This window comes from Diadema antillarum, unplaced genomic scaffold (assembly GCF_040938485.1).
Source record: "Diadema antillarum isolate AM-2024a unplaced genomic scaffold, OU_Dant_1.0 seq00000810_RagTag, whole genome shotgun sequence".
Taxonomy (NCBI): Eukaryota; Metazoa; Echinodermata; class Echinoidea; order Diadematoida; family Diadematidae; genus Diadema; species Diadema antillarum.
Window position 1 is genome coordinate 206421 of NW_027271690.1, and position 18383 is coordinate 224803.

The following is an 18383-nucleotide window of genomic DNA, read 5'->3' on the forward strand; positions in this document are numbered from 1 at the left end:
GCAGTTTGCTGAACATAGAATCAAAATCATTTTCATTTTTAACACTGCATACTTTGCTTTGGAGAGACACTAGATGAACTTCTTAAAATTTCATCAAAATCTGCTGAAAATTAGAAAGAATATGACAAACTGCCATTTAGAAAGAGAAAAAGGATTATTTATTTTTTTAACCCGTTGAGGACGAGTCCCAAGTATACTCGGGCAGGGGTCTATGAAAAATGTGTGTTGTAGCAAAATCAGTCTGTCCCCAATGGGTTAAATGCTTTGCCAATCTAAGGATTTATCATACAGTTTGCTAATAACAAGCTTATGCTAATTCCACAATTGAAAGAATTGTATTTAATACTACGGCTCAAAATGAAAGCGAATTTCTTGTTCTACCATTGGAAGCACTGCATTATATGATAAGATATCAAAATGAAAAGATACACTGAAATGAGTTTTCTTAGAGTTGATGGGAAATAGACCAAACCTTGTCATCTTTAAGCTGTGCTTCTTCTTCAGGACTCACTTGCAAGAAGACCTTGGAATTTAATACCTCAAGCGTACAACTTTTATCATGTTAACACGCAGGTCCCATTTCATAAAACGTGTTAGTAGAAACTGTCACATTTCTATCACAAATTTGCTCTCAGCCAATCAGATGCAAGGATTTCAGGAGCTTACAGCAACTATCGCAACTTGTTATTGATAACAAGTTTTATGAAACGGGCCCAGATTTGACAAAAAAAACAAACAAACACAAAAACAAATTCTACGCCCGACTATCACTCTGTTAATCTCAATGCATGTAGCAAAAATTTGTGCGATTGCAATATGACAGACATAAAATGGTCATTGATTCAAATTGATTCGAATATCAAAACTTAAAACAACAAGAAGACAGGAACAAAAGTTACAAGACAATCACAATCCTCTCTCAAAGCCTGTCAGGTAGACACGAGTTGGTCCCCCAATCTGACCAGACAGGGTTACCTCCTCTAACCTATCAATTACCCCATTCAGTCCCACTCCAACAACACAACTGGGTCCCGTCTCATAAAACTGATCAGTAACAATTGCCACATTTTTCCTTTCTGTGATAAATTTGCTCTCAGCAAATCAGATGAAAGGATTTCAGTAGCTTATAAAAGCTATCGTAACTTGCAGCTATTGATATAACAAGTTTTATGAAATGGAGGTCGTGGAGTCAATCTTCAAGTTTCTTGTGGACGAACATTCCAAAAGTCCCCACAGGTGGAAAGCCTGGAATCTTGAGTTCATAAAATGGCAGACTTCTCTATATGCTGCCGACATATTTGAGCTCAATCCAAATCCAAGCCCCCTCGGCCCCTCCACTAGGGATGCCCGGAATGCAGGCTGCTCGCCTTCAGTGGATAACTACAAGATGGTCTTACATGTACATACAGCTGGATGGCCAGCAGAGCACACCTGTCACGATACATACACATATTTGTATCTACCTTCACATGAGGACTGCTCCCATATCCATGGACACAAATTTCAAGCTTTTGGGGGACAGGAGACGGTGGACGTGACAACCATTCACCTTTGACCCTGTAGCACCTGCTCTGACTGTACAATTTGTGTTATAAAATGCATTACATCCTTCATTAATACAGTGCACTCCTGTTACCACAGCCCCAGTCACATATCAACACAGATCCTCAAGGATCTACACGATGATCCGGAGAGTTCTGGGATAGTTTTGCCCTGGATGGAGCGTCGAGCATTGATGACTGTAGACATGGTATCAACACGGCAGCTACACGGATAAGGCTGGAACAGCACTGCATCTACATGGCATCTACATGTACACGGCGCCTACACGGACCAACACAGCAGCTACGCGGTGGCCACACGGACCATCGCGGATTGCTCTGCCAACACGGCAGTCCCTGGATGAAGCCAGATGTTTTTGACCTCCAAAAGTTGCCGTGTTGGCCTCCTGGACGTCCCCGGACCTACACGGACTTCCAAGGATGCCCAAGGCGTCAACACGGATCTCTCCCCGGATCACCCCGGATCAGATCTGGATTAGATCCGGGGTGATCCGGCATGTCTATGTGACTAGGGCTTAAATGAACACAGTTATAATGAAATTCTGGCTACATCAAGCAAAAATTCAGGCCGAAACAGTATCTGCTCTATGTTGTTGTTTTTTTTATTGTTTGTTACTTCGGTTATAACAAAATTTCGATACAGTGAAAGAAAACTGCCGGTCCCGAGGACTTTGTGGTGACGGGAGTCCATTGTACCTATCAACAAATCATGCCAGCCATCAGATGTGTTATTTGGCAAAGCAAGCATGCAAAGGCTCAATCCCTACGTATGCACGCACCACTATCACATCCCGAAAAAAACATCTTTTCATCCCCTACTCCCAACCGTGCCTCTGTCATTTAAATGGACCCATTTCACAGAGAGTACCATCTGATCCAGAGGCCTTACAGCAATATGATAACAAAGGACTATGCAGTGTGTTACTGAAAGTACCATAGTTGAAATACAATGTTTTGCCCCTGCACAAGCTTGCATACTCATTACAAAAATAACAAACAAACAAACGAGCCACGAGCCGAGGACAAAATGACATTCAGAGGTTGCTTGAGAGTTTGCGTGTAAATGGTCTTGTAACACGGAATGTGTTGGAGAAATCAAAGCCAAAAACACACACACATGCCCATACACACAGACATACTGACTCTCTCACTCTCTCTCACATACACACACATACACACATTCTCTTTCGTTGTCAAATTCCCTTTGTTGTAAAGCTTCATGATGACAGTGGTGGTAGGCTTGAATTAGGAGGTTGTCACTTTGGGCTGACGTTTCCATTGCCGTTGCCGTTGCCGTTCTCCTTGTTGCTGAGGGCCCTCTCCTTGTCCTTCTGCCGGAAAGTCTTCTGGTGCTGGCGCTCGTTCCAGTGCAGACACTCCACCAGGCTGTCGAACCAGTCGCAGATCTGGTCGATGCTGCACACCGACGCCACGGGGTACACGGACGTGGTTATCCTCAGGCTGCAGTGGAGAAGGGGGGGCAGAGGGGTGCGTGGTGTGGGGTGTGGTATGGGGGGCATAGTGTGGCGAGAGTGAAAGGGAGGGATAGGGGTGGGGAAGAAGAGAAGGGGGAGGGGTGAAGGAGTTGCAATGGGGAGGGGAGGGGCATGAAAGAGGACAGGGATGGGTAGGTAGAGGAAGAGGAAAAGGGGGAGGGTTAGGGAAGGAGTTGGAGGAGGGGGAGGAGGGAAGGACATAAATAAGGAAGGGTCAGGAGGGTGTGGAGAAAAGAGAAGCAATTTACATAATAATAATGATAATAATAAAGGGCATTTATACTGTGCAGCTACTATGATCATATACTCTACTGCACATTACTAGACAGTAGTCATCACATACATAATTGAAACCCAAGTAGTATTTTTCAGAAGATGAGTTTTTAACACGGTCTCAAACTCATAAACTGTAGCTGCTTGTTGTGTAAAGACATATGAATGTGGCTCAGCTTTTCACAACTGTTTAGACAAAAAAATCATACGTATGAGTTAAAAGGTGAAACAAATGAAAACAACCCGACTTTTCACTGTTTTTTTTTTCAGAGAGAGTGCGGACATACACTAAATTTCACTTATTTGAAGGAAAACTCAGACAAGATTACAAAACCATACTGCATCTACTGAACACCTCGCAAATATCATGCTTGGGCTATTAAGATTTTTTCTCTTTTTTTTCCCAACATTTTCTTTTTAACACCTTTCATCATATGGAATCTAGGTACAGAGACAGACAGACAGATAGACGGACGAACAGACAACCCCAAGCCCATGCCTCAGCCTCTGAAGGATAACAGACTGGTGTTTTGTGTTTGACATTCAGCAGGGAGGGAAGGAAACGAGCCCAGCCAATTTGCATTGTCATGTTTACCTTGACTAAAGATAGAACATTGGCGACAGAGGCCTGACAGAACAAAGAGTGTTTCATTCATGACAGAATTCATGGCATTCATTTCTATTCAGTCGAGTCATCTGAAATCAACTGACATTGTTCAGAATGACATAGCATTCAGGAACATCTCTGAAGCATGTGTTATTGTAACAAAGAATAATAAACATACTTGGCTGATAGTGATCACGCAATTACTTCTGGTCCCTTTGTCTAGATACATTAACATGGAATTATCGGAAAGCTTTCATCTTTTGTTCACAAACAGACTCTGAGATAAGAATTTCTACTAATATGCTCCAGGGATCAACTTCTTTTGATTTCAAAGACAATCCATTGAGACAGAATCTTTGATCCTTGCTACGTCTTGAGAAGGGTTATGAAGTTTACCTTTCATAAACTATGGAAATGTTGACATTTCACATGCCAAAATATGACAAATATTACACACAGGTTTGATACCATAGGTAAGTGATTGATAGCAAATTTTTAAAGACATTCCTTGAATGCTACATCATATTACTTTATCAATATTGAAGTGTTCCCAATTTTCCTACCATAAGTCATTAAAGTTTACTAAACATTCCCTTTCGTCCTGTATGTACAGAGAATATAATGCTTTTGGTTTGTTTTTAGTTGAGTTCATTCACCTTCCATGCAAGGTCAGGGAAGATGATATACCTAATGATTATTAGAACAAAAATCCAATGATTCCCCTTTCTAGGGAATTTAAAAAAAAATAAACATTTGGTATAATAACAGAAGCATGCAAGACTTAAACTTCCTTGTACCAGTTTGATATTTTGTATTGCAGTGCACCCAGTGCCAACACTCACAGATCAACATTAGGAAGGTTCCAAGGAAATGTGAGGGAAATATCTTTTTAGTTTACATGTATGCATTTCATGAGGCAAATATACAGAGTGATTCCCAAATCAGAAGGCTGTTGCATTGCTCCATCCAGTCTATCCGTGAAAAAATAACCCAAGTTTTCAGGGAGTCTCCCTTAGAATCGGGAGATTTGGATGCTTAGGCATTGTGTGCTGGTAGAAACCTGTGCAATTTGGGTAACAGCAACAAACTGGGTAAATGATTAAATTCAAAGTCACTAATTTGTTTTAGCCCTAAGTAACTGGGCTGAATTTGGTACTTCAAATGTGTCTTGTCATTCCACTTCTTAATATCAAACCACTGTCTCGGTGCAAAGTTCAAGTGCTAGCCTCAAGCATATTCTGGCACAGGATACATTCCGCATGACAATGGATCTCTTGTATACAGGATTTAAAGAATACAACAATATCTGGCTTGCATTTGATGATGAATTTGAAAATGCTTTTAACAGCACAATAAGTCAATGCAATTTTCTTGCAGAAAAAAAAAAGAAGCTATTTACTACATGCAAAGGTATTCACTACTGGTGCTGTGCTAATGTATGAGTTGCCTTTTAGCTACTTGTGGCTCAGTTCCAAGAATAAATGAATGGAAGCAAGTTTTTATTCATTGTGATTTGATATTCATGTACATTTGCAGGCAGTGACATGCAAAATACAAGTCCTAGGCAAGAATATTAAAAAGAGATGTTGTGGCCAAGTGGATATAACCACAGGCTATTGGTATTGAAGTCCCTGGTTTGAGTGCCCTGGTTGCAAAAGGCATTTTATCCTCATTGTCGGGGAGGGGGGGGGGGGGGGTGGGAGGTGGACCTATGAGTCACAACCCCTGCCACTGCTTGCTTACAACTAGTCATTGCTTCCTTAACCTGTTGAGGAAGAGTTCTGAGTATATTTGGGCAGGGATCTATGGGAAATGCATGTTGTAGCAAAATCAGCCCTTCCTCAATGGGTTTTTTCATAGCAGCTATATTAAACATATTATGATTTAACTTCAAGGCTTATAGCTGGGAATTTTGTAATCTTGCAGGGAACAGGCTGAAAAGTTTTGCATAAATTAGGTGGTTGTTCGACCAATAAAATGCCACATGTGGCTACAACTAGAAAAAATGAAAGAAAAAAAAAACTGTGACTCAACAAAAATATTGCCCGAGAAGTTAGAGATGGTCCTCAAAACAGATCTAATAAACAAATATGAATAAGAGAAGATGGCAAATGTGAAGAATACACGTATCTTGGTAGTCACGACCATCTACCTAAAAAACCGGAAGCGCTGACAAGGTCACCTATTCTTGTATCCTGTTTGATTTGTTTCACACACTGACCGGAACAACAATGTCAGATAATGAATGACACAAGACTATAGGGCGGGAGGAAGGTGTTACAACCCTTCTCTTCTAATAACAAAGGTAAAGGGCACCATGGTAGAACTACCTTGTTTGAAAAGTCAACATGCAGTCTCTTTTTCATGAATTTTCCCACACCAATCCTATTCAAAGAGTTGCCTTTTTCTTCTTCTTTTTTTTTTCAAATTCATCATCACTTCTTGACAGTTGATTTCCATAACTGTGCAATGCACACACCTACATCCCCCTACACACGGACAGACAGACAAAAGAGGCAAAGTTCCTAAGAAGTATGCCACATATCAACTGTAATTGATACACCAACTCTCTACGGTAAATGTTCTCCAAGCTGACATTGAGCTACAGCAGCACTGGCTACAACATTCACACATCAAGCTCAGTGGTATTCCGAACACCTCTAAGGGAGGTGCCTGTGTTTCATATACATCTCAGTGGACGAGAGTAATGCCAAAATCAGAGGTGGGGGGGGGGGGGTGGGGGGCGGGGGTAGTGGCTATAATCCTTTGTGTGGATTGAGTGCAGATTGATAAAAACAAAAAACGAAAAAGAAAAACCCTCAAAAACATAGCATTGCACATACTGTCCACAAACACTGGCACAGAAAGGGTTCAGTATTTCTTTTTTCCTTTTATTAGGATATGAAGTTATAGCTTATATTTGTAAGGGAGTCTCTTTTGTTGAATCACAAAGACTTGTGAACTCTGCTCAAGTATTGGCTCAAGAAGGATAAATCTTCTTTTAGCCATTACTATTATCTTTTTTCTTTCACACTAACAGTTACATATACAGACGTGTATGGGGGGAATTCTTGGCGATTAAACTAGTTGTTTAGTCAAGTTCCAGTAAGTATTATTTGTATATATATACCTGCACTTTCTGTTTCGTTATACATAATATCACACAAGGATGGATCCCCATATCAAAAATATACTGGCACATTTCTCATGAAGTACGTTTTAGTTACTAGTGCTCTTCTAGGAATTTGACAGAGCAATCACTCAGTACAATATGTAGGGATTCTTCTGACCTTTCCAGTCATTCACCAACCTATATAGTACAGTGCACTTCTGGTGATAGATATGATTTTGAGGGATAAACAGACATCTGTGTGAGAGCCATGGGGTACAAGGACCAGTGTCAAACAAAAACACCAACTTTTTCCCTATACGGTTTCTTTAGCCCAATGTCCAATAGAGATGGAAAGAAAGAAAAATAAAACCACACCATTCATATGTTTGGAGAAATAGGACTGTTTGACAATGAGGCTACTGAATTAGTGGACATGAAAGAAAACGTGCCGTTTACAACTTGACATACAAGCTTCTGATTTCAAGCTACAAGTAGCAGGTATTCACAGAGGTGATATCTGGCTGCTGTCTGTGACATGCCCAGCAGATAAAAACATGGTTCATCATGCAGCGAGTAAACAAACTACAGAACTTTTGACAACCTAGTTCTAGTCAAAGTAGCATGATTGATTTGAAGTTGTGCGGATAGTTTGGGTGGTAACTGCATGAGTGGTTTGCTTTTTTCTGCTACTACTCCAACCCCACCAAAAAGGAGACAAGAACAAAGACTGCCCTAGATTCAAATCTGTCTACTCACAGATTGACATATATCTGCAAAATAGGAAAGAAAAACAAAAGAAAATAAAAATCTTCATCGAGCACAATAGTGAGGAAGTAATGTACTGTATATGGCATACAACTTTGTGAGCATGATATTTTATGAATTCTCCGTATCGCATATAGCCGATATACAGCGATATCAGCTATCGATATCAACATCCGGGTATTTTTGCTGGGAAGCTCACTTCCGGTAACAGCTTTGAAACGTTATACCCTCAATGAAAGTGTGAAGTTTCATCGTTCTTTTTCTGAACTGTTCACACATTCATCATGGATGAATTTCAGGGAATGACAGTGCCACAACTGAGGGAATTTTTGAACAGTCGCGGTGTTCCACACGCTGTGAAATGATGACAAGAACTCGAGACACTTGCCAGGAAAGCCAACGAAGCCGTCGTATAAAAGAAAGAAAGCATCGATCGCCAACTAGCGCGCCAGCACCGGAAGTACCCTTCCCAGCACATCCGGGTACTTTGAAGGGAATTTTTGCTATCGATAGCTGATATCGCTGGATATCGGCTATATGCGATATGGAGAATTGGGACTTGTAGGATGAGTTAAAAATGACTTGGAAAATTCGCCCCCTCCCCCCCCAAAAAAAAAAAAACAACAACAACAACAACAAAACAAAAACAGGGGAAGTATACATGTAGGGTGAATACAGTACCTACAGATGTCACAGTCAGAAATCCACTAGATTCAAGTCATGCCAAAAATCTTAAAAGATGAAATCTTAATCAAGTTATGATCAAGCTAAAAATGTTCAATAAAAAAAGTACAATATAACTATCGAAATGTCATTAGAGTTTCTGATAAAATCTGACACACATCTTCTTTCCTACCAATGTAGACATAAAAATTAAATTTGTGTACGTGTATACGTATTGTACAATGTATGTGTGTGTGAGACACACATATGTAAATACACAAAAGTATGTCACCTTCAATACTTTCTCGCAGTGGAACAAGTTTAGCTGATCTATGAGTATATTGATTAATTTTCTTACTAAAACATTATTACAAGAAATGTGCACATGACACCCACACCATGTAATCTAAACGTATTGTCACTAGAATTTGTCATACATGATCAATTTCTTGTATGATGTAAGTCGATCATGTCTGGTTTGTGGCTGTGAAACGTACAAGAGGCATTGCCAGGTTCTGTGCACCATTGAAAACTGACAGGACTTTATAGGGTGGGTAGGGCATAAACCATGCACGACTGCCCAAAAGCAATATTGTTTTGAAATCCCTGACGAGAAAAGGTGACCTTCTGCACATCTATTGTGTATATTTCAGATCTCTCCCATTCTTTGTGCTGTGGCAACAAGGAAAAAAAGAAAACAATATGTGTGTATCCCAGTGGAAACCATCAACAGCACTGCATTATATGGGCAAAACTGGGGCATCAGAATCCATCGGATGGAACCATATGAGTGCATGGAGCAAGATCAAATATGATTGGATGAAAGGAGTGTTTCCTCACAAAGAGAAGTTAACTGGTGATTTCATAGCGGACAACAAATAGATTCCAGGATTTTTACCAGCAGGGTTTGTGGACAATACTGAGAGGGAAAATGGGGTTGAATTAGACTTTGTCATTATGCCATGACCTACGCAGTCCTCTTTCTATTTAAGAGCATGATATAATAAAAACTGCAACCCAACAACAATTGCAACTACCACAGAAGCAAGCAAACAGCTCTGATTATTCCCAATATTGCTGAAGTTATTGCATGTACAAGGTGTATCACAAACTAGAGTGGTTGGAAGTTTCTTGTTGAGATGAGACCTTCACCTCTGCAAGTTGGTTGTCATCTCTCTCTAATTCATGCTAAGAGTACTGTATAAGCTGTTATTTTTGCAAGGGTTTAATTTTCGCGAATTTTTATCGACATGCAAAAATATCCCCATGCGCTCAGGTCAAAGTGCACTTAGGAAGGCCTCCATGACAATTTGCGAAAACAATATCTCGCGAAAATATCTGCAAACTCCTCATTCGCGAAAATATCTGTGAGCAAAAATAGTGTATACAGTAGTTAGCCTGAGACACTGTCTCATCCTTGTCTGCTGACAACACCAAGAACCTTTTGTTTGGTATTCATTCATGTCTTGTCAGAGCAATGATAATCATTAAGTCATCCCAATGAAAGAGACAAAGTTGTGGGGTACAAAGATGATCAATTACTAGTAAGCTGATTTGTGTTCGGTAACAATGCTCCAAAGCCACTGAAATTTGGGAGAACACACATAAACACACACATACACACACATGCACTTGCACACAGATGGTACAACAAATAGGGCTGTAAGCAGGGCCATCCTTGTCATGTGACTCTTTTTAATCATGTGATCTGGCCTTCTCATGTGACATGGGAGCCATTAACCCGTTGAGGACGGACTGATTTTGCTACAACATGCATTTCCCCTAGACACCTGCCCGAGTATACTCGGGACTCGTCCTCAACGGGTTAATGTCTGTGTCAGGTGATATTGTCCTTCTGTGTCACATGACATCAGTTGGCTCGAGCAGTCTGGAGGAGGCACATTTACAGTGACACAGAACGGCAAAGGTGGAACTATTACATGTCACAGCACTTAGGCACAGGAAGACAACTTGATAGATAAGATGCAAGTTTTTTTTTTCTTTTTTTTTATATTCACAAAACTAAACAACAGTCAGCCATCAGATTGCTTAACAACAAAGAACTGCCAAGTTCTATTGCTGATGATGAAAATAACAAAGATGTGTGTTGCCATGGCAATGCAATAATTTCAGACTACATGAATAGAGACATGAAAAAGGATTAGCTCTACAGCTAGTACTCACCACCACCCTTTCTTGAGTTCCTGTCGATTCCTCCCATCTAGTGATGCCCACGCTGTGTGTCTGGCATCGGGTGAGACAGCAACCTTTTCACAGATAAAAGAAGATTAAAGAGTGAAGTCTCTTTCGTGTTAACTGATAAAATATTAATTCTTGGAAATATATCAAAGGCAGGTAGATGTGGCCACACACTGGTCAGTGACCTGAAGGTACATGGCTATTTGAATGTTGGCCATGCCTGCACTGCATCATACTTGTTTGTACTGCATTTTTTTGAATCTTACTGGAAAATTTTTTATGCAACAGAAATAAGGCAAATTCACTCATACATATCTTGCGAATTATAGGTGCTCTTCCTCTAACATGTTCTACTACACACCCCTATTTGGCAAAAGTGGAACATACCTTGAGCTCCACACCAGCAGGCACCACAATGGGCCTGAAGGAGAGTGTATGTGGGCAGATGGGGGTGATGAGGATGGCGGGCACATTGGGATGGACCATGGCTGCCCCGGCAGCTGCTGCATAGGCTGTGCTTCCAGTAGGGGTGGAGATGATCAGACCTGGGGAGTAAGGCACACAGAATTAAATGAATAATGTCACTTGTAAGTATGCGCATGGTTTCTACTAATCTTAAATCATAACATGGTATACACTTGTGTGTTTATCCATAATGCTAAAGACTAAGTTTATCTGCAGCAACACACAACAGTGGCGGATCCAGGCGGGGGCGCACTGGGCACACGCCCCCCTTTATTTTTTGTTAAAACAAAAGAAATAAAAAGAAAAAGTGGGGGTGGGGTGCGTGTGCCCTTTTGTAAAGGTACCCCCTCTTTACGAAATTCCTGGATCCACCCCTGCTCAATGTCTAAAATATAAACAAATAACCAACTACAGAATGTTGCTACGAGAGAACAGGTTTCACTAGTCCTAGTTGTCATTTTGCAAGTGTTTTCGCTGCAACACGCCTCAACACAAAGATGTATCCTGGTGCATAGGAAATCACTTAAGAGCACTCAGTCAGGGTATCAAATTGGCGGATGGGGTAGGGGACTGGGTTGGGAGTAGGGTAGGGTAGGGGTGGGATAGGGATAAGGTAGAGGTAGGGGTAAGGTAGGGTAAGGGATGGGTAGAAGTAGGTAAGGGATGGGTAGGGGCAGGGTAAGGGTGGGATAGGGGTGGGGTGGGGTAGGGTAGGAGGTGGGGGTGGGGTACAGGATAAGAGTAGTGGGTGGGATAACTGGCAGAGCAGGGGGTAGGTTAGGGGGTGGGGAGGGGGATAAGGCTCGTCCCACTCACCGTCTCCTTGCACTGTAGTGACATGTCTGCCATCCAGGAATAGATCCAGGTTAGACAGGTAGGGAGACGGGCCCCGGTCTATCACAACATCATTTAGCACCTGTGATGGGAACAGGACAATGGAATCCATGCATGCTGAATCACACACAGCCGATGGAACACGGTCGTGCATTTAACTTCGTTATTATCGCTGGTACCGTAAAACCACAAACCTTTGTGAAACGGTCATTTTCAGAGCATGAAACTTTCGCGAATTGCCACAGGCATTCAATACACTGTAGAGACATAAACAAAATTTTCGTGTGCATTCTACCCTCGAAAATCTTGTCTCCTTGCAAAATTCATGTACGTTTCATGCAATGAAAATTTCTGGTTTTACAGTAACCTTGTTTCTCTACAATGTTGATGGCTATTGCGGCAGTGGGTGTGAGTGTGCTGTATCCCCACATTATAAACCAAGGCATCACAATATCACTTCTGTACATATAATGTAACTACAAAAATTGCCTGTACGAAACTGCAAGGTATGATTCAATTGGGAAAGATGCATTCAGAACTTCTCCATTACTAAAAGCTGTAAATTCATCCATCCATCCATCCATCCATCCATCCATCAATGCACCTCCCATCTGATCCTCACTCCTTCACTGAAAAGACACTTCGGTCCACACACACTCTCACAAACTCATATACTGTCAGTGCTTCAGAAAGTTCTTGCATAAAATGCACATTCTACAACTATTAAATTCACCTCTCTATGTACCCATCTAACCCACTGCTTACAATATGCAGGTGCATCATGCATTAACCCTATAGGGGGTTGTAATATCTAAAAGGGAAAGGGTTAGAGAGCATTAACTCATCTATCCATCTCCCCCACATAGCCATCATCAACTCAGCTATCTGTGCAGTCTGTCCATCTGTAATATCAATATTTAGCAGGCAATAAAGCACTCAGCCATCTAGTCAAATTGTTCATCAATCAACTCATCCAATAAAGCAAATATCAATCTGTTGACCAGCTCCTATTCATCTTTCATCTACAGAGTGTTTAAATTGTTCCATCGCCTGCATCCATTTCTCAATTCATCCGAAAGGTCATATTCTCTGAACCGACTCAAACTCCTCATTAAATTCTGTAGGCTCTGACATGTCAACCGTTCCATCCTCACCCACATCATCTTTTCTTTCCATCTGTCCATCCATCCATCTATCTATCTGACCCAGCAACCTATCTGAAAAAAGGTCACTGCACTTCAATCTCACGTCACACAGGGCACGTCCACCTGGTATTGATCAGAGGATGCGTGGGATGACATTCTTTGCATTACAGCTGTTTTTTTTTTGTGTGTGTGCGTGTGTGTATGTGTATCTGTGTGTTTCTATTTAAGCACATGAAAACTGTTCTCACCAAATCAAAAAAAAAAAAAAAATAACACCTCCTGAATCAAGACTAGTGCTTGATATTCCCAAAGTGACAAATATGCTGCTCATCCCTTCCCTTTGTCAATTAAGCTATTAATCCATTAATCAGTCCATCCATCAACTCATCCATAAATCAGCCTTTCTGGCAGTAATTCCCACCCCTGCCTCTCTCTTTCCTCACACGCTTAGGACTGGACATGAGTGGTGGCCCATTGACCCAGGGCCACTACAAATTTGACTTCTGGACACCAAATTTGCAAAAAAAGGCTATTTTTTGGTGACCCGACCGGACACTTAAGTTTCAAAATGGATTGTTATGTTTCTTTCTATTTTGAGCCACTACGTTTTTTCTATTTTGAGGCACTATGTTTCTTTTTCTATCACCAAAGTTTTTACATTTAATGATTTAAGTGGCTTGAGCAGGTCATCAGAGAAAGAAGTTGAGTGTCAAGCCCTGCACGCCTACCTGGAATTTGAACTTGAGGTTGGGCGGGTCAGGCTTCTTTGAGGCAGGCTTGAGGGAGTTGGAGTCCACCAAAAATTGACTTCTGGACACCATATTTGCAAAAGGCTAACTTTTGCTGACCTGACCGGACGCTTATGATTCAAAATGGATTATGTTTCTTTCTTATATCGAGCCATTATTTTTCTAATTCTGCCACCAAAATTTTAGATTTAAAGATTTAACCTGTTGAAGACGAGTCCCCAGTATACTTGGGCAAGTGTCTATGGGAAATGTGTGTTGTAGCAATATCAGAAAGAAAAGTTGAGTAGCCCATTCAGCCCTGCACACCTACCTGGAATTTGAACTTGAGGTTGGGCGGGTCGGGCTTCTTTGAGGCAGGCTTGAGGGCGTTGGAGTCCTCCTCTTCCAAACCGGCTGGAATTTCAGAGTTCTCAAAGATGAGGCATTTTAGTCGACTCCTCAGAGTGACGGCTGCATTACCTGCAGGAACCAAGGAGAGCCCCCAAAATAATTAACAATATCTAAATCAATGCTTCACTTAACCCTAATCAGGCCAGGCTTTTCTGACTATACTAAATCCGTGGGGAGGCGGATTCTGCCGCCCCCTAAGATCTCGGCCATTAGTGGCGCAACTGAGACCAAATTCGGTACGCGCAACACCCTGGTACAATTAACATTGAAAATAAAGATAAATGTTGCTCCATTGTTGCTCTTAGCTTGTTTGTTTCTTAATCAAGTGAAGCTATTGGACATCAAATGTATGGAAAGAATTATGATATTCTGAATGAAGGTTTTTTTTTTCCTACTATCAACATTGATGCTAAATACTAAATAATGAATATATTTCTATAGCAAACTTTTACCATTACCTTTTAAATGCTGCTTTACACAAATGAAAAGAAAACATTGAACAAAAAATAACTATCCTTCCGTGATAACTCATATGGTTTAAGAATTCCAGTTCCTAATATCCATGCTGTGTTTCTATCAATAGATATGATTTCATAGAATTGCACTGTACTACACGACATGTATGTAATGAAATCAAATTGCATGACCACAATGCGACTATAAGGCCATGCTGACTCTAACATCAACTTGAAAACAATAAGTACTATTTTTTTGTGTGTTTTACTAAAAAACAATTCAAATGAACAAGATCTACATGTGATTACAAGTGATTGAAACATAAGAGTTCTTAACAATCTGTCGACAGAGGTTAACAATTACCCCCTTGGACGTACCTTCAAGGAAGACATTGACGGATTCTTTGAAGTCCTCAAACTCGAACGGTGTGAGGAAACCTAGCGAGCCGAGGTGGTAGGCCATCACGGGGGGTACGCTCCCTTCCTGGAAGAGCGAGGATGCCCATAGCAACGTCCCGTCTCCACCTAGACAGATGATGAAGTCTATCCTATCGCTTAGGTCATCACCTGGTGACATGTAGAGATGGAGTACAAGGGACAAATATAAAGAGAAAAGGGGAGAGAAAGAGAATGATATGGTTAACAAGGCTAAAGATGAAGGAATGATAAATGTAGAAGGAAGACTACAAAAAATGAGGAAAAGAAAAGAGAGAAAGAGAGGTTCGGGCTAAATAGATATCAAAGATGAATGCATGAAAGATAACCTTGTATAGCACATTATTTATGGAGAAACCGAACTTATGGCAGCTCTATATATTCATGATAATGTTGCAAAAACACTATCAAAGGTGCATGCACATGATTTTTTTCCCCTGCGGTCTTCTGCCTTCTTTGAAGGTTAAGAGGAAAGGATTGAAATAAGAGCACTGACAAGCAGAAAAGATCGTGAGTGCGATTAGTTGGAACAAGAAGGGAATACGTGACAGAGATGGAAAATGGGAGTATGCAAGAGCTACAGGTGACTGATAATGCTGGACAAATTCATCTGTATATATGACAGCTCCCTGCAGTGCAGTCCTGCTAGGTTTTGTCCATTTGTTTGTTTGTCTGTTTGCTTGATTGTTTGTTAGTTTTCGGTAGGCTTATTTCTTGAGGGGTTGGGATAAGACAGTAAAGTACAAAATACAGCCAGGTGATTGCAATAAAAGCAACCTCACGCAGTCATTAGAACAAGTTCTTCAGACAGCACTTTTATACTGACTGGCTGGAAGTCTGGTTCCACTGTGTTTTTGTCTCATTCTGCCCCCCGCCTTGTTTTTGTTATTTTACGAAATTAGTAATAGTGTGTTGATTTTATCCATTCAATGGCCTTTTAATACATGTATGAGAAATTCGTAGTGAAGATGAATATCAGATTGAAGGTGGTATTCAACACTGGTGTGTACATGGAAAAATTGACATTTCTCTCTATAGTACGATTCTCAAATTCAGGTTGAATGGTGTCAAGCATAATGCCGTATCAGACACTTTTCATGGCGGTATGACTCAATCTCTACTGTGTCAATCATTTCCTCATTAAGACACTACCACCACAGACGTGAGCTCATCAGGTTTGTCCCAATTTGACAAGCTTGACGTGTCCTAACACAAATTGGCATTTTCTCAATTCCCTTGCGGCATGCGTTTGCCTGTATGTGCATGTAAGTAATGATAGATTCAACTTGTTCCCCCCTGCATGGCTTGACAACATTCAGTAAATGGATATCAATGTAATGTCTGATTTGAACGCATTGAGGGCCAGCTGATTTTGCTACAACACACATTTCCCATAGACACTTGCCCAAGTATACTCAGGACTCGTCTTCAACAGGTTCACAGGACCTTGAGTAATACTCAAACATCCAGCCTTTTTGATACAATCCTATGGGGGCAGATAAGTCAGCAAAAATGCCAATGGTGCATCCCATAAAGACAGCTGAAATTTCGCTAGTTTGAACGACCTACTGCATCTGAACAGACAAAATGCTCAGTGACCCTGAGGGCCCACGCTGCCATAATGGACAAGTATAGTGAAATGACAATAGTCTGACCATGGTCTCAGAATGGAAATGAAAAAAGTGCTATTCAATGTGTGAATTTGGTTCAAAGTTCACTCGGTATGTCTCTGTCAAGCTTTGGCTGGAAAACAATGAAATGACTGCAGGCTGAGTACGAAAACAAAACTACAACAGGTAGGAGCCACTCTTTCCCCAGTGGTCTATATATAGGGCCAACTTTATTTATTATCCATATTTGTCTACCAAGGTTTATGACAGGTAGAGGCTTAACATGTCAAAGCTTGGGTACAGTTCTGAGGGGGGGGGGGGGGGAATATCATTTAAGAAAAATGTTGTAAACTTTTGTCATTATTTAGGCATATGCAGTTTAGAGATTTCAGCCACATCTTTTTTCAATGTGTTGATGGTGGCAAATGAAATCGCTTTTTGCCAGGAAATGCAAAGACTAATAACTTTTGTGTGGGAATGGTCCTTCTGGAAAGCTTATGCAACAATTTGAGTTATCTCTGTTATAGATTGTATGCAGAAGTTTTTTTCTGTTGTTGTTTTTGTTTTTGTTTTTTTGTTATCCAAGGGTATGCATAGACAGAGACATTGTTGTTTTTTCTGCTAAAAATAAGCACATGGTTCCCATGACCTGTATTGGCTAAAACTGGCACAAACATATCGGAAACATAAAACTACTTTGAATCATGAATAGCTAGTTATTTATATAGAAAATCCAGACAAACATACACAATAATCCCCTGTTTGGCCTTTGTGTCGATTGGCTCCATTACTCAATAGCATGGGAGTAAGAAATAATAGCACCTTTCTCAAAAGTAACTCACAAGAGATCTACAAAAAAAAAACCCAAAACAAGAAGACATAGATCCGCAGCTGTCAATTAGTTTTAAGCCAAGAGATTACCTTCTTTAAACTGCTTGAATTTCTTCATGAGGGTGGAAAACTCGGGGTCGGCGGCGAGGTCCTCATCCTCTTCGATAACTTTACTCTCCACGTAGATTACTAGGTTCTTCTCCTTCAGACACAAAGAATGAGGAAAAGAGAAGTGGCCTCATGTTAATTACTGCAAATCTTCTGACCTCTCAGCTCGGGGGAAAACATGACAGCAACCCAAAACTACTGAGTGTCTTTGCTGGCAAGAGATTTTCCTATGTGGGACAACTGTCAAAGTTTGAAGAACTAAGATAAATTCTGACACAATTCTTGAAGGGGTTGAAGTATGAGAGCATAATGAATTTATCTAATGCACTGTCCCTTTGGTTTCAAGGCCCGTCATATCAGCCCCCTTTCTGATTTTGGGTGGTCAAGCTTGAAAAGATAATATGTCTGACTGGGCAACCAAAAAAAAAAAAAGGAATTTGCCTCAAGGAGCAGAAATTAGAAGCATGGTTGTAGTCAGAGATCCACAGAAACTTTTTCCTCATGTGGCCCATTCAGACCACGAAAGTTATTTAATAATATGAAACTTCAGTGGTAAAAAAAAACAAAAACAAAAACGGTCTATCGAGGCCCAAAATGAATGAGCGGAGACATACAACTCCATTTTATCTCTTATTTTGTGTGCAGGCTTACTTCGAACTATACTGCAGATTATAGATATATTTT

At 40.7% G+C, this 18383-nt stretch overlaps 1 protein-coding gene across 3 annotated transcripts in view; it reads right to left on the reverse strand.

Annotated features, from left to right (window-relative positions):
• Window positions 1-18383, reverse strand: part of LOC139739646 (NAD kinase-like) — an 81812-nt gene continuing 63429 nt past the window's right edge. For all 3 annotated transcript variants that reach the window (XM_071650256.1, XM_071650255.1, XM_071650257.1), the window contains exons 4-10: window positions 17682-17793; window positions 15094-15282; window positions 14181-14329; window positions 11959-12058; window positions 11065-11222; window positions 10663-10745; window positions 1-3023 (exon numbers count right to left, since the gene is read on the reverse strand). In XM_071650256.1, coding sequence (XP_071506357.1) covers window positions 2819-3023; window positions 10663-10745; window positions 11065-11222; window positions 11959-12058; window positions 14181-14329; window positions 15094-15282; window positions 17682-17793 — 996 coding nt within the window. In that variant the 3' untranslated portion in view covers window positions 1-2818. The remainder of the gene's footprint in view (window positions 3024-10662; window positions 10746-11064; window positions 11223-11958; window positions 12059-14180; window positions 14330-15093; window positions 15283-17681; window positions 17794-18383) is intronic.